General features: G+C 42.7%; 1 protein-coding gene across 1 annotated transcript in view; it reads left to right on the top strand.

Annotated features, from left to right (window-relative positions):
* IQCH (IQ motif containing H) overlaps nucleotides 1-22,178 on the top strand; it is a gene marked incomplete at both ends in the record, with an annotated part of 170,461 nt that overhangs the window by 84,629 nt on the left and 63,654 nt on the right. Inside the window, 3 exons of the mRNA XM_080930607.1 lie at nucleotides 10,942-11,025; nucleotides 14,618-14,793; nucleotides 21,414-21,686. Coding sequence (XP_080786733.1) covers nucleotides 10,942-11,025; nucleotides 14,618-14,793; nucleotides 21,414-21,686 — 533 coding nt within the window. The remainder of the gene's footprint in view (nucleotides 1-10,941; nucleotides 11,026-14,617; nucleotides 14,794-21,413; nucleotides 21,687-22,178) is intronic.

The following is a 22,178-nucleotide window of genomic DNA, read 5'->3' as shown; positions in this document are numbered from 1 at the left end:
CCCCAAACAACTTTACAGAGATGCCTGAGACAGGACTCGAACCTTCATCAGTAGTGTAATCCGGGCAGTGCCGGAAACTGCTACGTGTCACACCAGTCCAAAGGGGCTGGACAAAAATTAACTAAGGGGAGAGCGAGCTGGCCCGAAACCATTATGAAGCATGATTTAAAATATATGATTAAAGCTATTTTCTTTCATATTGTGCATATGTAGTGTGAATACGTATATAAGTGTGAGGCCTTAACCATTGTGAGTTTTCCTTTGCAAACAACAGAAATACCAGTTTTCAAGGAAAATTGCAAATTGGGTATTTTTAAGAGCTAAGATCAAGCTCAAATTGATTACCAGTAAAGCCGGCACCGAGGCCACGGCACCCACTCCACCTCCTCGTCTCCCCTACTGTACAGGCAGAATCTTAAAATATCTATATCTCCTTTTAATGATGTAGGGAACCTTTTTCTTGTTTGCAGCTTTCCTGTGGAAACACAAAGATTGCAGATAGATCCACATGGCTTCTTTGTCTCGTGGGCCAGACACTCATTACAACAATTCATAAAAATGAAAGTGAAATTATTTTTTCTAAGTATATTAAAAAAAAAAACAAAAATAATCACCCATCCTAATCAATATAATTTCACTTCCAGAGTGCAGGTAAATTCAATTCACTACCCCAAATGAGTTATTTAGATTGTCAGGCTCAGGTGAGCTCTTCTAGCCCCTCACACAGACTGTCCTATTTCTCTCTCATGGAACATTCATGTACTAGAAGCGATCACACCATGCTACCAGACACTTGGGGATGTGTTCACGTACTTGACCTTAAGAAGATGAAGTAGCAAGAAGGTTTGTAACATACTGCTGTTGGAGACATTGGGCTCTGTTCTGGTTTTGTACCCATGGTGACAGATGCATTTGCCCAGTACAGAAAAGATAGCCTGTTGGTAATATTGTTCCTGCAAAATACTATAATGTATTGTTAAATCTAATTGGAAACAATAAGATTATGACATTACATATTGCAGAGTAACCACCTTGAAAAGATGAGTTATAAATTTGATTGACTGCATTTTAGATGGCATTCCTCAAAGTGACAAATATTTGTAGCTATTTTTAACCTCCAGGGAAGGTGGGACGCAACTGACTAATTGTCCACAGAAACTGATTGGCCTTGTAATTTCCTAAGATAAAAATGTAGGCTGATCTCTTAATTTGATATTGCATATTTTCATCATTTTTATTAATTAAATATAATTATAACAAAATAATCTGCTATGGTTCATAGCAAAAAATAGAAAACTAGGGTCTATTTTGAGAATAATCTATCAGTCAAAGAAGAAAGAACCACAACAAGGAATCCCAATTTTTCTAGGAAAAAAAAAAGAGGTCTAAATAAAACCTGCCAACTAATTCTGCTTGCAGTTTCTTTAGTCAGGTTATTTTCTCCACGTTTAATTCCTCCCCTGCACCTCTTTGCTACAGTACATCAGTTAGCGCCGTTCCTAAATTAAGCGGCATTAAAAAAATATTGATGTCAAGTGGGCTTTGCTGAGCGCTGAGCTCTGAGGTTTCAGCTGAAATGTGGGGACCCTGGAAGCCACTCACCTCTCCGCAGTGCCTCTGCCATTCTCCCTCCCTCCGCTAGATGCAAACAGAAGACACACTAAAGCGGTGTTGTTCTGTAGTTTCCTCCTTGTAATATTTTATTTCATTGCCAGTTGGCCAATTGATTTAATGGTCAAAACAAATGTACATAGCTTTATCCCCCAGCCCCCAGGCATTGGTTCAGCAAACCATCCTTGGTTTGTCTAAAGTACTCCACTCCATAAAAACTGTGAATACTGTTTTTGTAAGGTTCATGGACAACATTCTTCAGCTGGCCACACTACCGCAAAAGCCTGAAGGACAAGACGGGAAAATGTTGATTTGCAGATGACCATAGGCTACCCCAAAGGCTGCTGGGAAGTTCGCTTCCTAACTGCAGTTGCTTTACTTCCCAACTCAGGGGCTGAAACCAGAGTCCCCTGTGAGGAAGGCAGGTGGACTACTACTCCCAAGGGCACAGACTGAAGGTCAGTCTGCACCATGCCTCTCGGCACACTGGCACTTGACTGGCTTCAATGTGTGTTTTGGCAGGTGCTATGGTATCCATAGGTAAGCTATGGGGATGCCACATTGGAGCCTTAGGTCAGAAAGGTGTACAGTCACGATCTCCCTGGTGGCCTCTCCTAGAGCTATAGCCATCTTTTCAGATGAGACAAAGACCACACCAGCATTTAGTTTCTTCGTAGCACAAACTAAAATTAAAACATATTTGTAGTCAAGCAAGTAACCCAAGTCAGCACTTCCCCACAGGTTTGATCAGAGTTGGCCAAATGATTCTATACACGAAGATAACCAGTTGGTCTTGTCTGAACAAAAATGAGCCATGATGCATAGAAATGACACCAGAGTGGGTGCCAAGGGGCACAAGTTAACAGAATTTTCATCAAATAGATTGATATTAGAATAGGCTTTAAAATAATCTTAATATACTACATAAAGATCTAGCCTTTGAAATCTTCACAATCGTCCTTAAATATTGATGTCTGTTCAGCAGTTCTCAGGACCCCTTTACACTCACAGTGATACTTGGAGACCCTAAAGAACTTTAAGTGAATTCTTACTGTTGTTATTTTGCTGTATTTATTGTAATACCAGCACTAAAGATGCTGAGGCAGGAGGATTGAGAATTTGAAGTCAGATTAGGCTTCATAGCAAAATTCTGTCTGTCTGGGAGAGGGAGAGAGAGAAAAAGGAGAAAGGAATGAAGGGAGAAGGGAAACTAAAAGGAAAGAACTAAGAGAGGAACTAATAAGGGCATCACTCGTATTGACCTGAATATAAACAGTAACTATTTCCCAAACAAGCACATTTAGTCTGATAAGTTTGCAAATCTCTTAAAAGAATGTGTCTGGATTTTCCTGTTTCTGTTACCTATGCTGCTTAGTTGAAACAGAAAATCTGACACTATAGAGATTAGACATTTGGAAAGGAGAAGAATGTTTTGTAGCCTTTCCAATAACTGTGTGTTCCTCTTTGACTTTGCACCAAGCTGAGCTGAGCTGAGATTACATGTTGGCTTTAACATGGAGCCTGTGCTCCAATAAACTCTCAGTGTTCCAGAACTTATGGGGAATAAGTTAGTTTTTAAAAGGCAAGCAACTTCCCAGAATCATTTTGAAAACAGTCTTGAACTTTTGGAGCCCCCAGACCATAATGCAAGCCTCACTATCTTTAGCCAACAAACCGAAGGGATCATCCTTTCCATAGTGGATCTGTTTAAGATTCCAAAACTTAGCAACTATACCTACGATATATCTTATGCCTTCCTGATAAAACCCCGTAGTCTTTTCCCACTACCGCCAGAAGACAACTTCATTTTAGCTAAAGTGGCAGTGCATGTCTGTCATGTAAATGACTCGGCTGGGACCTCACACCCTCCTGATTTATTTATTATTCTTGCTTTCCTGAACCTTGTGCTCTCACATTGGTCTGAGTCACTAAAACATGGCTATAACCCTACTGTCTATATTATGGGTCTCTAGATCATTACAAGTCACACGTGAGGTCTGTCACGTGTACCTTTTTATTTTTAACCCCTGAAATGTCAAAGATTTTTAAATCAACGGGAGCAGTTCCATGTGCCTCTGGAATAATGCCTGTGTTGCTCAGCTTCTATCCAGTGTGCTTCTTGTGCAGAAGAGAAGGGATGGAGTTACTGTACAGTTGTTCTAACCACGTGGTGGGATGTGTGTATTCAACACCACCGGTTACAGTTCAAACTGGAAAATAAAAAGGCTGGGCTCTACTGCATCAGACCATCTAACCTACCCGATGACTGAACAACTAGCCCAACGCAGTCACCAACAGTCTATCTTTAGCTCTTCTGCTTTGAGTACCACCGTAAAGGGTACCCCTTAAAAAGAGGAGGAGCTAAGTAACAGCCAACCACAGGGTAACGAGCTAGCAGTGATCTGCTACAACAGTGGAGGCCTTCCAGGAACGCCCCCATTTTGTCTCACATGGTCTTGGCCATATTCTTAATTTCTATGGTTGCCCTGAAAGAAAAGCCAGTGCTAGCAGAACTAGCCTGCTGGTTGCAAAGAACCGTTTGCATCACACGCTAGGTGTAGGTAGCACTGTAGACGGTAGGAGTGAGAGCAGGGAAACCATTACCAGAAACCAACAAGGGGCATCACAGACTTAGTAGACTAGACTGGTGGAGTAACGTGAGAGACGGCTTACTAGTGTCCTTTGATGTGAAGTGGGGATGTTCATACCCTCAACTACTTACCTGGAACATGATGGAACATTCTATAAAACTGGGAATAGCTGGCCAAGTACACACCTCTTATCCTTGCTCTCCGGAGGCAGAGGCAGGCAGATCTCTTTGAGTTCAAGGCCACCCTAGTCTGCACAGAAAACTCCAGGCTAACCAGGGCTACATAGTAAGACCTTGTTTAAAAAAACCCAAAAAACAAAAAACCTGAGACTAGGTTGCAGGTGGTAAGAATAGCCACAGGAAGGGACCAGGAAGACAGAGGCCCCTTTCTGCCACTTCTGGGTTTTTCTATGATGATACAGACCCTGAACATTTCACCAAGCCCTCTTGCCAGTCTTTAAGTTAACCGTAAATTCTCCAGATCAGTATGCACAATTGTGGAGTGGAAGACTGGGAATGAGGGGCCTGCATGAGGAAAGGGGCTTGGGATGTGTGTGGCCGAGCCTGGGAAGATCCTCGGCCATGTTATGTTCACTCACATGGTGGTTCACTCCCTCAGGGACATCCTGTGTCATAACTCAGACAGCAGAAGAGGAAGACACCCAGTACCAGCCTCTAGCCCATGCCCCACACACAGGCACACATACACCATATACAAAGAAAGGAAGGAGAGAAAGAAAGAAAGAAAGAAAAGTCGTCAGGTATAATAAAGGGCCTATTAGCTGCATAAAAAGAGGTTGTGTTCAGATAGGCAGATACTTTTGTGCTTATAGAAATAATAATGACCCCCACATTTAAAGAAAGTTTTTTTTAATTTTTTACTAATCATTCCATTCATTTACATCTCAAATGACAGCCCACTTCCCAGTTATCCCCAACCCCCCATCCCACGATATTCCACTTCCAGTTACCCCTCCACCAGCACCCCATCCCCCTACCCTTTACTTGTATGGGAGTGCTTCACCACCCACTCACACTCCCCCACTCCAGCATCCCCCTACTTTGGGGCATCAAGCCTCCCTGAAACTAAGGGCTTCATCTCCTGTTGCTGTCTGGCAAGGCCATCCTCTGCCACATATGTATCTGGAGCCAGGGATCCCTCCAGGTGCACTCCTTGGTTGGTGGTTAGACTCTGGGAGAACTGGGTGGTTGAGCCAGCCAATGTTGTTCTTCCAGTGGGGTTGCAATCCCCCTCTGCTCCTACAGTCTTTCCACCAGCTTCCCCACCAGGTTTTCTAAGCTTAGCCTGATGGTTGGCTCCAAGCATCCACATATGCATTGGTCAGTCGCTGGCCAGACTTCTTCAGGACCCTCCATACTAGTGTCCTGTCAGCAAGTACCTCATGACCACAGCAACAGTGCTGGGTGTGGTGTCTGCAGACATGATGGATCCCCAGGTGGAGCAGTCCCTGGTTGGCTCTTTCTTCAGTCTCTGTTCCATTTTTTGTCCCTGTTCTTCCTTTGGACAAGAACATTTCTGGGTTAAAAACTTTGAGATGGGTGAGTGTCCCCATTCCTCGACTGGGGGCCATGACTATCTACTGGAGGATGTCTCTACAGATCTATTTCCCCCTTCTCTGTGCATTTCAGCTGAAGTTATCCCCATTGGGTCCTGGGACCCTCAGCGGCTATCCCCAGTTCCTTATCCCCCTGCTATGTATTTTTGTTCGATTTCTTGGCACTCTGTTCCTCTCACATCTACTGCAGTTCCTGATGCTGTCACCCTTTTTTCCTCACCCTCCTTTTCCCCTCCCCAGCACCCTTTCCCTCTGCTTCCCACAATCCACCTGTTCCCCACTCAAGGCAGGACTGAAGCATCCATACTCTGGTCTCCCTTCTCCATATGTTCTGTGTGTTGTATTATGGGCATTGTGGGCTTTTGGGCTAATATCCACTTATCAGTGAGTGCATACCATGTGTGTTCTTTTGTGACTGTTACCTCACTCAGGATGGTAGCTTCTAGTTCCATCCATTGGCCTAGGAATTCCATGAAGTCATTGTTTTCAATAGCTGAGTAGTACTCCACTGTGTAAATGTACCACAATTTCTGTATCCATTCCTCTGTTGAAGGACATCTGGGTTCTCTCCAGCTTCCGGCTATTATAAATAAGGCTGCTATGAACATAGTGGAGCGTGTGACCTTGTTATATGTTGGAGCATCTTTTGGGTATATGTCCAGGAGTGGTATAGCTGGGTCCTCAGGTAGAACTATTTCCAATTTTCTCAGGAAGTGATTTCCAGAGTGGTTGTACCAGCTTGCAGTCCCACCAACAGTGGAAGAGTGTTCCTCTTTCTCCACATCCTTGCCAGCATCTGCAGTCACCTGAGTTTTTGATCTTAGCCATTCTGACTGGTGTGAGGTGGAATCTCAGAGTCGTTTTGATTTTCATTTATTTCCCTGATGACTAGGGATGTTGAGCATTACTTTAAGTGCTTAAATGAAGTTTGAGATTTTAGTTTGGCTCAGCTGAGGTTAGGAAATAAATTTTTATGAAGGGAATACTTGATTTCACAGCATGCGCTGGGCATCTTGGCCCTCTCATCTTTCGAAGGTGGAAAGGGAGGCAGGATGTCTGAGGAGGGTGGGTGGATCCTATTGGGAGCAAGGGAAGACGGACTGTGCTACAACTCTGCAAATAGGCTGGGCGTGGTGGCACACTTCTTTAATACCAGCATCCAGGAAGCAGAGGCAGGCAGATCTCTGTGAGTTCAAGGCCAGGAGTCCAGGGCAGCCAGGGCTCTGTTACACTGAGAAACCCTGTCTCCAAAAAAATAAACAAAAGCAAACAAACAAAAGCAGTGCAAATCGAAGCTGCGGGGATGGTTCCATAGGAGTGTCTCCTGCTGCAGAGCAGTTTGCTTCCCGCCATACCTGTGGGGCAACTCACACCCACTCTGACCTTACGTCCATCCATCCATCCATTTATTCTCTCAGAATATTCAGTTCTGTGGCTCAGAAGTCTAAAGGAGGCTAAAATTAAAATTCTGGTGGAACTGTAGTTTAGTTGGAGGCCTGATGGGAAGATAGGTTTTGTTTTGTTTTGTTTTTCAAACCTGTAGACATTATTCAAGGATTCACAAAGGTTCTTGATCCTCTCTCCATCTTTAAGGCTGACAGCTCCCCTGTGCCTCTCTTGGATTGCCTCGGTCCTAACTTCCTGTTCTCCCGACTTCCTTCCCCACTCTCAATGATTCTTATTATATGAAGTGTGCCTAGAAAATGAGGAACAGTCTTTTTTTTTTTTTTTTTTTTTTTTTAGGTCAGTAGTTAGCAACCATATTTCCCTTTGCATGTAGCCTAGCATATACACAGAATCTAGCAGTAAAATGTCTGCCTGACACAAAAATAGAAAATTAACATGGAAAATTATTAAAGAACTGTTTTCCCTTCTATAGTTTTATGCTGCCATTTGGAGGGTTTTTTTCTTGTACATTATGTGTTTAAACTGGTCACATGAGTGAAATATAAAGTAGCTGAAATGTGCAAGAATTTATAGATTTGGGTGAATTTGGTGGCCCTGATCCCCGATTTTCTCCTCTATAACAGGACAGGGTTGAGGCTGATGTTTTTCAGACCCCCAGTGTTCCGAGTCTCACCTCTGACGTAACTACACCTTTGTAGTTATATTCGTTTTTATTATCAATTTATTTATTTACTTTATATCCTGATCAAAGCTTCCCCTCCTTCCCCTCCTTCCCCTCCTTCCAATCCTTCCCTCTCTTTTCCCCTCCCTGAAACCCACATTACTCCCCTTTCTCCTCAGGAAAGGGTAGGACTCCCATGGATAGCAACACGCCTTGGCATATCAAGTTGCAGTAAGACTCAATACATCTCCTACTGAAGCCAGGAATGGCACCCCAGTTAGGAGAAAGGGATCCAAAGAAAGGCAACAGAGTCGAAGACAGCCCCTGTCCTACTGTTGTTAAGACCAAGCTGCACAGCTCTCACACGTGTGCAGAGGACCCTGGTTGGCGGTTCAGTCTCTGTGAGCCACTAGGGGCCCAAGTTCATTAATGCTGTGGGTTTTCTTGTGATGTCCCTGGCCCCCTCCAGCTCCTTCAATCCTTCCTCCTGCTCTTGCACAGAATTCCCCCAAGCTGTCCCTAATGTTTGTCTGTGGGTCTTTACATCTGCTTCCATCAGTTGCTGGGTGGAGCGTCTCAGATGACAATCGCGCTAGGCTTCTGTCTGCAAGTATAGCAGAATGTCATTAATAGAGGTCAGAGGTGGCCTCCTGCTCATGGCTGGGCTTCAAGCTGGGCCAGTCACTGGTTGGCCCTTCCCTCAATCTCTGCTCCATCTTTATCCCTGCACAGCTTGTAGGCAGGACAAATTTTGGGTCGAAGGGTTTGTGGCTGAGTTGTCCCAGTCCCTCCACTGGAAGTCTTGCCTGGTTACAGGAGATGGCAGATTCAGGTTCCATGTCCCCTAGTGCTAGGAGTCCTAGCTCGGGTCACCCTCCTTTATTCCTTGGCGTGTCATTATTTTCCAAATATGATTTCTCAGTGACACAAGACACAGTGCTCAACACCCCAAAGCCACAGGGTTCTTGTCGACACTTGCCTGGCTGGGTCACCATAGTATCTAATCTATGCTTCCGGCATTGTAAAATTTTCACCTATCACCAAAAAATGCTCCTTGTACACAGCGTAAAAACAGACTTGACTTTAAAACAAAAACCAAAAGTGATTCCCTGGGAGATGGCTCCGTAGTTAAGAGCACTTACTGCTCTTCCAGAGGTCCTGAGTTCAAGTCCCAGCAACCACAACTGCCTGCAAACTTGGGCTCCAAGGAATCCACTGCTCTCTCCTGGTCTCTGTAGGCACCGGCACATATATAGCATACATAGACACATGCACGTGTGCACACACTCACATGCCCACTCACACATGTACATGCCAATAAAAATCTAAAAAAGCCTGCCTATTTTTGCTTTATTGGTTGTGCATACATTGCATGTCATGGGGACTGTGTCTGTGCCTTGGAAGTGTGTGCATACCTCATAACATTAAAATACCTTGTCTTCTATACTAGTTTGAAATTTCCAAGGTGTTTTCATATCTGTTATTTCATGGGATTCTCTATAACAGTGTTCTGAGATTGCTAACAGAAAGTGAGCTTATGAATAGGGCTAAGTAGCCAGGTCTTACAGCTTTGTATATGTGTTTAGTATACATCCTCGATCAGCGGTAAAGAGGTACCAGTCATTTGTTGGAAAACAGACATACTTATGTGGCTACGAAGTGATCAAAGGCCTTTTACATTTTAAATTGGACATATCTGAGTGAGAATTCTCACACTGCCTTTTATCTTTGCTTTAGAAAGAAGCTTCAGGCACGGAAAGTCTCAGGGATGTCTTCACATCACACTTTATTCCTCAAGCATTTTCTTACCTTTTTATCACCTCAATGTATGCTATTTGCTAATATGTCTTCTAAGACATCTACATGAATAGATTGAATGTAGATGTACAAAATTCTAAGATTTACAACATCATAGCCATGCATAAGAACAACATTGAAATCCTATCTACCTCTGTTCACGTTCACAGGTGGAGTAGTTCTCTAAATTATTTGATAAATTAATAGTCATTTTCTAAAATGACTCAAACCATTCATTGGTCTTTCTGTCTCTTTAATTTTTAAGTTCATATGCATAAAACAGACTTTCAGATGAATTATAAACTCATTTGCTGTTCAGATGTTGTCTGGTGTTTAAACACTGACATCAAAGCAAAGAAGCAATTATCGGGGTTCATTTGGTCTGAAGCCCCCTTGCATGAATTGCTATAGTTTTCCTTATGCTAAGAAAGCAATGTGTCTCACATCCTGGCTTTCTCTATAAAACCCCTCTCTCTCCAGCATGTGTGCTCCAGGCATGTGTTTGGGCTCAGTAACCACAAGGAGGCATGGAAGCATCTCTCAAAACGTGTGAAGTGATTTTAGTTTTTAAGAGAATTCTACCTTCAGTTCATAACAGCTCTTCTTGCTTGTGAGGGTGCCTGGCTCCTCATGTTTGGACCAACTTGTTTCTAAAGCCCAATGTAAGCAGAAGCTGCCATTTCTTTTATGGGGATTTCTGGACAGTGGGACACGTGTGCTTTCCCTCCGCTCTGTCCCCAGTAAAAAACAAAGGAACCACGGGACTTTCTTAGTACCAACAAAGTAAATGCCTTGACCTTTCTTGCCATTTGAAGGTTAAACGTTCTTCTAACTGACAGCTTAATATGTGAGTTCCTTGAAAAGATGTTTCTGACAGCAAGGGGTTTGACTGAGCCCTGTGTAGAATGACTCTGTGGTCCAGCTTCAGTGCTGCGTGAGTTTAAAGCCCCAGCCTAACATTCTTAGATGTCCTTCTGAACACTCACCTTAAGTGTCAGATGTTCCCTCCATGCATTTGGAATTTTGATTACCAGGAGCTTCTCTGGTATTGATAAGCCAGGAAGCTCTATTGCAGAGCACGCTGCATAGCACAGCGTCCACCCCTGCTCCGGGAGAAGTGCAGACTGAAGTCTTAGGACTTTGTTGTTTCTGCAAGATGCTGCAGAGGATATAAGCTTTGACCAGAAAAAACAAACAAACAAACAAAAACATGCAGACTGTGACATCCTGAAATTCCCACATGCCACTCTTCTGTGTCAATGGACTACTTCTGCTCTGACACTTTATTTACCTTTTAGGATATTCCCAGTCTGTGCGAAGATGCATTCCTGATTTGGACGTGGAGCAGAACATGCAGTTGGGGAGGCTGTGTGACATCCTAGGTACAGTATATAGTTTTCCATCAATGACTGTCACAACAAAGTAGATATTGGTAAAGTTTTCATTATTTATTATTTCCCCCTTCTCCAAGGAAAGAACTAAACATTCTAATTATTTTCTGAGTATTTTAAGTAACATTTACAGTGAGATCAACTTGAATTTTAAAATGTTTGAACAATTACCTGAATAGTTTTCTAAAATCTTTTTTGAATAGCAGTTTCTCTTCAATAGACTCCAATAATTTGAGTTATTGGGTTCTTGCAGTGAATGGAGTCAAAATTCTCTATGTGTGTCAAGTCAAGACTGTCTGTTCTGTCTTCTGGGCTGAGTCCAGTGTCCAAGGAAACAGTGTCCAAGGGAAGCACTGTTTCCTCTGTGAGACTAGGAGGGAGCAGAGGCCGATCCTGAGAAAACACCAAATGTCTTGCAGAAGGAATTCCTAGAGATGTGAGTCTTGGACAGACGGAGACGCCTCTGCACGAGTCAAGTGCTGGAGCCCCTTAGTCAGCTCCCAGAACAATGGACTTAAAAAAAATAAAGATTGCAAAGCATATGCAATAAATCAGTCAGTTTTTGAGGAACTGGCTCAAAATTAAGGGCTAAATAAAAATTAGATTTTTTTTTAGAAGTTTATAAGAACTTCTTTTGTTAAAATATAATTGCTTCGGCCCTTATTTAAACAACACAAGGAAGAATTTTATATTATCAATGGCTAACTTAGCTGGCTCCCTGGAATGACATACTTTACGTGATTCATAGATATTTCAACATCATTATTATTTTATAGATGCCATTTGGTAACAAAAATACATCAGTACTAGAAATTTACAGTGTCCTAAAATAATAATAGTATAATTGCTTTAATATGTTATCTAGGCACCAATGCTGTGTTTCTGCATTACACAACAAGCCCTTTAGTGATGGGAGATTGATTTGTTAGCACTGAGCTATTCCAACTAAAAGCCTGGCTGACTAGGACCACTAAGGTGCAGCAGAGGGCAGACTTTGCTCTGATTTATTTGAATTAATTTTTCCTCTGCTTTTTATATACCCTTCTATATATAGTACAAGACAACACAAAGGAGTATCTTTATAGAAGTTCCTTATTATAGAAGAAAAAAGTATTAGGCTACTTATTTTGAATAATCCAATAATTCAGTCTGTACCTGCAAAGAAAACATCTTGCAGCTATGGAAATTTCTGAGAGATGTGCCATTTTCTGGCACATTATCAGTCTGAAAGGGCACTATGGCCACACTGCTCGAGGGCCACCGCCGGCAAACGTGCTTTCTTGTGAAATAAAAATAGGTAAAGGAAATGAAAAATGATGTGGGAGAAAACAAACTTCTTTTATTCTATTAATTACTAGTAAAGGGCATTGGTTTTCCTGCTCGTTCAGGAGGGAAGTAGAGACAATCTGCTCACACTGCTAAAACTTGCCACTGACATCAGGATGGTCTGGTAGAGGCCCCATGACTAGTTCCTTTTCATTTCTACATGAATAACAGAAGGAGCGAGCTTTGACTGCCAATCAAAGAAACGTTCATGTTCACCAAGCCTCCTTTCCATAGCTAGCAGCTGACTGTATCTGTAGGTCCACAGTGAATCCACACTCACCCTGCACATCACCGTCAGAGAAGAACAGGAAAAGTGCAGTTCTCAATTTGACTTATTATTATTTGAAGCCTAGAGATTTTTTTCCAAGCAAAATTCTTCTTCTGTCACTAAAGCTATTTTTGCTGTTTATATCTTATTCTTTTATGTTTTTCTTTTAAAAACAAAAGCCAAAGCAACAATAACAACACACATTTGCCTTTTAGACCCACTAGTTTGGTAAGACAGTTTCTTCTCCAAAACACAAGGCTAGTGACAAATCACATGATCAGTCAGAACTGGATTACAAGTTATTTAATTACTGTCTGTTCAGCTACTTTATTTTGACATTTATATGGCAATCTGGTTTCTAAATAAAATGGTAGCCCCTTAAATATTTACATATATGGAACACTTCCATACCAGCCTTTTACTGGGCCAGTTTAAAAGATACTCTGTCTTCTTAGGGAGAGATTTTTCCTGCATGCCGTATATCTCACTAAGTGAGCAAAACATTCGACTATCTAAATCTCTCCATTCTTCTAAATTCCCAGCTAACCATGAGGGCTTACTGAGTAATTCCTGTGTAGTCTACATTGTACTGTGACTTGGGGGACATGTAGAAAGTAGACCTTGACCCCCAGTGCTGCATGAGCCTGGTCTGGGAGGGAAACCTGTAATACCAGCACTTAGGAAATGGAGGCACGAGGGTCAGAAGTTCTAACCCAGATTCTACTGCATAGTGAGTTAAAGGGCAACCAGGGCTACATGAAACCTGTCTGGGGAGGGGGGAGTTGGGGAGCTTCGATTAATAGACTGAAAACTTGGCAGAGATAGCAGAGGACACCACTTCATTATATTAAATAAGGGATCGATCAAAAGGAGCCCAGATGCAGAGGGCATGGAAGGGAGTCACTGGCTCTACTCTTCAGTCAGCATTTCCCGTGTTCCCTTTAATACCTTAACCTCTATACCCAGGCTACTTAAATCCCCACTTTACATGTGAAGAAGCCAGTGCTTGGAGAAGTTAAATAATGTGCCCAGGGACCTAGGATGCTAAACTAGAATTTAATCAGTGTATGTTCTGGGTACTCACTGAATAAACCAGGCTGGCAGTTCCCTCCTGACCTTCCCAGCCCAAGGTGACACTTTTAGCTCTTCCTGAGTGACTTGTGCAGGTGGAATGGCTGCTCCCTAAAGGCTCCATATCTCCATCCTTTGATCGCTAGGCTTCCTGGGATATCAAGCCAAGTGCTTTGTTCCTATTCGTACCTAGATCAGTTATTTTATGAATGAACTAACAGCTCCATTGGCTGCTAATTTCCCATCTGTATGCCCTAAAATGTTCTACAGCACAGAGTGAGTTCATCTCACTCTTCCTTTGGACCAGATAGGCAAGTAGGACTTTTTCTATGTGTGTGGTAAGAAGCACACCTTCAGGAAGAAAGTAGTTAGGGCAATGTTTTATTTGGATCAGGAGTCATTGGATTTGCTAACTGATATAATATATTCCTCTCTGGGATAGGGTGGTCTCCTGAGGGAATCACTGATGATCAAAATCAGCCCATTTATTCTGGCAAAGCCTTCCCTGAACTGGCCCTGTCAGATCCAAGCAGAGGGTGCCATGGAAATGTCATCAGCTTTCTAAAGTTAATGACTCTGCTTTATAATTTGCTGACCTGAATGGGATTCATTCCCAATGATGTTAAAGGGAGTGGTTAAGTTAGATCCCTGTGCGTTATCTGAAAGTTTGCTTCATGTTCCCTTGAAGTCTTGTGCATTTTCTTGATGGTAGGGTCTTCTTTCCTTCATTAGAGAAACCTAAGGTACAGAAGGACTGTTTTGGATCACTGAGACACATGAAAGCCAATGTAAATGAACTCGGTGCAGCTTTTGGATGTGTTCTTTGTTTTAAATCACTGTATCATCAATTAGATGCCAGGGCTCATCATGTCATTTACCTTTACCTCAGTAATTAACATCGAGCCTGCTATTTCTTAGATGCCAACGTCAATGTCATCTACATCTGCTCCCATCCTATGAACGATGAGTTAAAGCTGTACTACAGAAAACTCCTGAGTCTACAAGCAGCCATCAAGTCGGGGTACTATGGGGACAGGACTGACCTGCAGAACAGGTTCAGAATTATCACCCCTGAAGCTGTAAACTTCTTCACTGTGAGTTTGTCTTCTAATTACTATGGCTTCAGGGATGTAGTAAAATTAAATTGGAAATTTTATAACTTGCAATGCTCTGGTACACATCAGTGAAATATTATTGCAAGTTTAACAGCTTTGCTGATTAGACTACTAGTTGGACTGTAGGAAATAAATATCACAGTTTAACTTCCAAACTTAGCTGAGCTGCCCCTGTCCTGTTTCTGTGGAGGAAGCCTAATTGCAGCTCCTGGGAGGTACAATCAAATAGGTAGATTTACAACACTTATCGCCCCTTTCCTTAGTCCCTGTGGAGTTCACCAGGACAGTGAAAGGCTTCCTGATTCTCTTGGGTCTTCCTCATACCCTCATCAAATGCAGGCCTATCCAGCCATAAAACTACTCAGAGCCCTCAGTTTCTGACCTTCACACAGGCATTCCTTGTTATTCTGTATTTTCATTTCTTTAGGGGAAGTTTCCCTGATGTTCCACATCACATGGTTCTCTATGAACAAGGCTCACATTTTAATGTACTGATTTGTAATGCATAGAAAGGACTCTCATCCCTGCACAAGAGCTACTAAGAAATCACTGGAACCACGAGGGAAGAGTCCTAGTAAACGGGCAGTACATCAGATGAGGTGAAAGGGGCTTTTCCACATTTTAACCAGAACCTAACTCCCCCCAACAATCCTATTATCTGACAGCCTATCTCATTTTGAAGTCTGTTTACAAAAAGACTGCATTTGCCAACAGATGACGCTCTCCATTCAGATGAGGTGCTATGTGCCCAGCTCTGCATATTAGCAGAGAAACTAGTGGAATTGAGGGAGATTGAACTCTTGAGAGTACCAGCAGTGGTTTCGGGAGAAGAGTGCTGCTGTAGCATTCAGCCTTGTATGTGTTTGGTGAAGAGCCTTCAGCATTCACTCTCTTTATCAAGAGCAGCATCTCCTCTGAGGACACGTCAGAAGTCCACAGAGTGTTCTGCTCAGCTCTTCACTGGCACAGCTGGCAGTGGAAAGGGAGGAAATGTACAAACTATCTCACCTCCTTACACTCTTGGGGCCTTGTCAGACCCTCCATCAAGTGCAGGATCTCTGGTGCTTCCTGGCTACCCCATGCCCTCAAGGACACAGTTGATATGGACGGTAGGAAGCGAAGAAGAGAAACACCAGAAACCATTTGTGATTAAGCTATTCCTATTCTCAGAGCCAGAAACTCAAGTTAACACCTGCTGGCTGCCAACAGAGAATGTGTGTGTCTGAAATGGAACAGGCGTGGAATAGACAAGGGGATTTGTGATGAGGATGGGAGGAAAAGTCGCATTTACAATGTGGCAACACTGGAATCACAGCTGTCCTTCTATGGCTACAGAAACCAAGACTCATTTTCTAGTACAGTGTACATGGTAGGACCAGACTGTGAAATAGACTGTCCCCTGTAGGTCACCAGCTGCTGGGACAACTGCTTCATTCATGGTGGACCCACTGACCTTGGGAAAGCCCCTTTAGCCTTCTTGTCCTGTTATTCATACATGAAACAGGGGAGGGAGTGTGGACTGGGTGACTGCAGGGCACTCCCCACCTTAATCCCTGAGACACTGCCCTGGCGGTGTCCTCTCCACTTCCAAGCCAGACAGAGTGAACTCCAGCCACCGCAGACCTGCACCCTGGGGAGCAGGAGCAGGTATGCTGCTTGAAGTGTAAATTTAAATTATCTGAGTGATTAATCACTCATACACAGGCAATCAACTTTTTAAAACACAAAAATTAAGCTCTCCCTTTCCAATCAGTTCTGCCTGTGTTGAGCTATTGCTTTCTTTCTTTTCATGGGGCTAAGAGATTGTGTCAGTGCCAGTTTTCATTACAATGGACGGCTTTGAGGAGATCTTTTTTTTTTTTTTTTTTTAAGATTTATTTATTGCAAATAAGTACAGTGTGTCTGTCTTCATGCACACCAGAAGAGGGCATCAGATCCCTTTACAGATGGTTGTGAACCACCATGTGGTTGCTGGGAATTGGACCCAGGACCTCTGGAAGAGCAGCTGAGCCATCTCTCCACCCAGAGGAGATTTTTTTAAAGCATGCCAAAAATCTGTGCATCTCTTAAAGTTACTATGTAAAGCTAAGATCTGCAGTGGTGAGTGTGCTTGTATATACAAGAGTCATCATGCCAACTTCAGAGATTTTCAGTGTTTCTGAAGGCATTCTTTGTCTCAGGTCAGACATAAGAACTAAGTGGTGGTGAAGAAAACCAGCCACACAGAAAGAAGTCAGGAACATCGATCTCCTCATCTAGGACAATCTCTGTTCCAGACGTGATGACGCAAAGGTCCTCTTAATGGCTTCAGAGGACCTCAGGTCAGTGGCATGCCCTCTCCGGCCACTTACTCACTCTGAATCTTAAAGCACAAACTGAGGGTGATATTGTGGTGCCATCATGCCTGAAGAGAACAGCCGGCATGCCCAGACATGTCATGGAGCTGCAGAGAATGCTTGTCTAGAGGAAACAGAACTCCACCCAGCTGGGACGAGTACTCAGAGCTTGAACTTGGTTATTGTGTACCTGCTTTCCCTCTTCACAGTCCACAACCCCCGCCTTCACTTCTCAATGTGTAGGATGAGCACCTATGCTAACTGGGGTCACAGCCTCTACTTTATGGTCAGAGCTGTATAACTTTGGACAGACCATCTGCATAGCAAGGGCTGTTGTATGGGTCAAATGAGAGATGATGTGATGAACACTGAGCTTCTATTTTAAGGGTTTATGTTATTTGTGTGTGTGTGTGTGTGTGTGTGTGTGTGTGTGTGTCTAGGTACTCACTGAGATCAGAAGAAGTTGCTGCGTCCTCTAGAATTACGGTTGTTGTTGTGAACCACCTGATGCGGGTGCTGGAAACTGAACTTGAGTCCTCTGGAAAAGCAGCAAATGCTCCATTGAGCCATCTTTCCAGGTCCAGCTCTGAGCTTATTCTATCATCAAATGTCCTACTGGACTTTGGGTCCACATCCCAGGTATGTTGCATTTGTGGGAAAGGAAATTGATTAAGAAGAGGACAGGTGGTCAGCACAGCTGAAACACATCTACCAAGAGCCAACCGTGCATCCGAAACTCAAAGTAAAACTTTGAAAAGTCGGATTGTTCAGATCTAAGAGGCAGACTTCATCTCCTGATTTGGAGGAGGGGCCCAACACTAAATTACCTAAAATTTCTCAGAGGAGCTTTGGGTTTTTCCTCCCTCGGGCCCTCTTTTTGAAGGATAAAGTACAAGATAAAATTCTGCCATCTCAGCCATTTCTAAGAGTAGCCATTTCAGCTCTGTAGCATTACATACATGCAAACTTTACTTCCGTCTATTTCAGAACTTTCCATCACGTGCCCCTCCCCCGCAGAAGCTCCATATACAATACGAAATAAATATGGAAGTGCTCTGGCTTTACTTAGGGGTCCTTTCAGAGCTGGAGAGACACCTGAATACCAGAAGGAGCCGAGTTTCAGGAAGGCAGAGTGCTGCATGTTCCCTTAACGCCAGGCTGTGAGCCAAATGTGAAGCCGTGGAAACAGACACCGTGGGACACTGCCAAACACACCGTGGCCAATCGTTAAGTCAAAGTCAGGGACTCTGTTAATATCACACGGCACAAGTGTCCTGTAGCCTCAGTGCCAACCACACAACCTGTACACTCTGCACCAACATGCCTTCACAAACAAACTGAAACCGATTTTCGTGTTTTTATGTGTTTTGCCTGAGTATATGTTTCTGTCACGTCTGTGCTGGATGCCAACAGAACCCAGAAGAGGGCACAGAAGAGGGCACTAGATCCACTGGAAGTAGACTGTCAGGCAGCTGTGAGCCACCATGTGAGTGCTGGAGCCTAACTCAGGTCCTCTCACATAGATCTTCAACCAAGAAAATGCCTCCCGGGCTCACCCACAGGCCAATCTAATGGGGGCATTTCCTCAATCGTGCTTTCTCTTCCCACAAGACTCCAGCTTGGGTTAAGAAACAAAAACTAACAAACACACTGTACATACAAACTTTTCTGCCTTTATAGGAATATGGCTTAATTACAGAAATCAGACATTTGATATTTTCCTACCATCATTCCCAAGTAAGTATCAAACTTGTGCCTTTGCATTGTATTCTGTTAGAAAAGAGCAATTTAAAATGGCTGCCAGGGCTGGAGGGAGGGCTCAGCTGTTGAGAACTGACTGCCCTTCCAGAGGAGCCAGGTTAGGTTCCTCATGTCCACACGGTGGCTCACAGGCAGCCGTAACTCCAGTCAGAGGGGATGCATGTGCTCTTCTGCCTTCCATGGGTCCCTGAAAAAACAAACACATTGCACATAAGGCCACATAGGCACACACACGGATAAAAATGTGTTTAAAATGCCACTGAGTCGCTCAGTCATAGTTTTGAAAACTGTTGAGTTAATTTTGGCTTGGAATTAGAACAGAATTTCCAATAATTTCTGAAATGTCCCTATGTACATTTTTTGGTATTTTGTAGTATATATTTATGCAAAGTAGCATTTTCAACATTGATGACTATGAAATAAAAATATTGATAAACTCTGAGAAAATGGCGAAGATATTCTATGCCCTGGAACATATTCCACAAGACTTATATTTTTATAAAAAATGGACAAGCATTATGTGAATTTGCTTTCATGTCTAATAAGTGATAAAATTATATATATATATCAGATAATTGTTTCAAAATAGATTTATTATCAATGAGTTTGATTTGTATAACTATTTTATAAACGCTTGGAGTTGCATAAAATTTCTCCTGGGATTAAAATTGACAAGTAGGAAAATCTTGAAGCAGTCTATTCTAAATTACCCAGCAAGCTGCAGACCCATTCGGGAATGATTTCTAGTTATACCTCTTGTCACACACTTGGAAGTTATGTCCAGAAATCATTTATGAGCAGATGCATTGGATATTCTTAAACACAGTCATTCACATTTCTGTGTTTAGATAACTAAATTTTCCTTAAAATTATGCAAGGAAAATCCTTCTAAAAAAAACCTTCTAAATCCTCTTGAATTCCCTTAAGGACCCAGTACCTTTGAATTGTATTATCAGTGTGACATGTTAATTGTTTTATTTTTAAGAGGGTTTTCCCTATTAAAAATCACTATTCCTATCATTTTTATTATTGTCCTAACATGATGCATGTTCATGATCTTATTTCATCCTTGGAGCAACTCCAGCATACAGGTAATGTTTTCACTCTAGTTTAATACATAACGAAATGGGCTTATGGAGTCTAAGTCATGTATAAGTTCATAGATATACATGTAAGTAATAGAACTGGGCTCAAGGCCTAGATGTATTTGACTACAAACTCTCAGCACTTTCTTGGTTTCATGCTATCCCCTCAATAATAAAGAATGAAAACACCATAGCTCTATTGCAGTAGACTTAGTCTGAGGTTCTAATATTCCCTCCTTGGGCAATGGCTTTTCCATGCCCCTCTTCACCTTAGAAAAGCCTCCCTATGCCTTGAAATGTACTCCACCCTCTACCTCCCCTACCTTTTTCATGATAGTCACTGTGACATTCCTCAGGTGCTTCCCAAGTCCCATATACTAGATCCAGTACTTGACAGTGTGTCACCTCATCATCCAATCCTCACAGCATCCCTGAGGCAGGTACTGCTGTACTCACCTTACAGAGTAGGAAATGGAGACATGCATAAAATAACTAACTTTAATATAGATTAAAACAGGTGCAAAGAGAGAAGAGAGAGGGAGGAGAGGAGGGAGGGAAGAAGGGAGAGACAGACAGAGAGGGAGGGAGGAAAAGATGGAGAGGGAGAGAGAGCAAGAATGTCTTACATGTGCTGAAACATGGTGCTTGTTTGGTGTGTACTGTCCATCGACCTGTCCTCTACCCATGCTGGACATGATAGAATTATTTGTTTAATTGAATGAGCCACTCACAGGAATTACTGAGACAGATCTACCCAGTCAAAATAGATTTTTTAAGTTTGTATTGGAAACGAAGTTTGAGTTTTGCTGAAATTTCCAACCTTTTTCTATTTATGAGTGCTTACCAAAGTGTTGGGTAGAACCACCGGTAATTACTATAAAGTATATGCTCTCTGAAGAGGATTTTGTGGTAGAATTTGGGAGGAGGGTATCAAGTCAAATGCCTTTCTACTTTGGAAACAGTTAAAGTGTTGCCGGATTAGGACCATATAGAGTCTATGTAGAGAAGAATACTAGGGGCCCTTTTCCTTCTTTTTTTTTTTTTTTTTTTTTTGTATTGATTTTCCAGACGCTTTAGTGTTAAACCATGCCAGACGTGTTGTGGAGATGGATCACTATTTTCCAAAGGCTGCCAGCCTCTTTTCCTTCTGACAGAAGGATAATTCCACGTGGATCAAATAAATACAGATGTGTAGTAATTAGTTCTATTCCCAGTGAGCCTATTTCCAACACACTAAAGATGTGAGCGATTATGAAACCTCACCCCAACAGCTTTTATCAATTTAAACTGCTAAACAACAGGATAGGTCATAACCCAGCCTGCTATTAATAATGTATTTATTATGTATAATATAACAAATTGGGGTAGGGCCTAGAAAAAGACTCCTCTTAAGAGGAGTGATTTGATTATCCTCCAGAAGCATCACATGTGCCTGGCCACTCACCTGATGTACAGTCCCAAGGCAATCAAAAGAATAAAAAATCTCATCCAAGGAGAAGAGGCCTACATTGTGGGCGGGGTCCTCCACAGAGACGACTTAGCTGTGGCCGATATGTTGAACGTGCCCATCCTGGGCTCGGAGCCTGAGCTGGTTCACCTGTACAATACCAAGTCTGGAAGTAAACGGATCTTTGATAATGCTAACGTGCCCATGCCTCCTGGAATCTATGACATCTACACTTACCAACAGGTATGTAGGGTAGCTTTGTTCAAGGATCCTCTGCCCCCTTGACCCTGTACAACTTCCCGTATCTGGTTCCAGCCCTGCCTGGTGAAGACTGTGAATGCTGAGTTACTCTGAAGAGATCGTCACTATGCCTCGTGTTTGTTTGGTTTCTCTCTGTTTTCTATTCTGTGAACTGGGCCCAGGGCCTCTCCCTTGGTAGGTAAGTACAACAGGGTCTTATCCTCAGCTCTCTTTAGCTTTTTGAGACAACGTTTCACTAAGTTACCCAAACTGGCCTTGAACTTGGGGCTCTCCTGCCTCATCTTCCCAATAATCCATGATTACATGTCTGAACCACAGGGTCTGGAGGCCTTCGTGTTGTAAAGGACCTTTCTATTGGCATTATAGAAATTACTAAAAGTTCCATAAAACTTACCTTTCAAGTTAAGTTACTGAGTGTTGTTAAATCACTTAGTCACCAGGACTAATCTACTGTCAGTATCCAGCACCTTAATA

The sequence above is a fragment of the Micromys minutus genome, assembly GCF_963924665.1.
Source record: "Micromys minutus genome assembly, chromosome: 16".
Classification (NCBI taxonomy): Eukaryota; Metazoa; Chordata; class Mammalia; order Rodentia; family Muridae; genus Micromys; species Micromys minutus.
The sequence above is the reverse complement of the archived record's forward strand: the minus strand, read 5'-3'. Positions and strand labels throughout refer to the sequence as shown.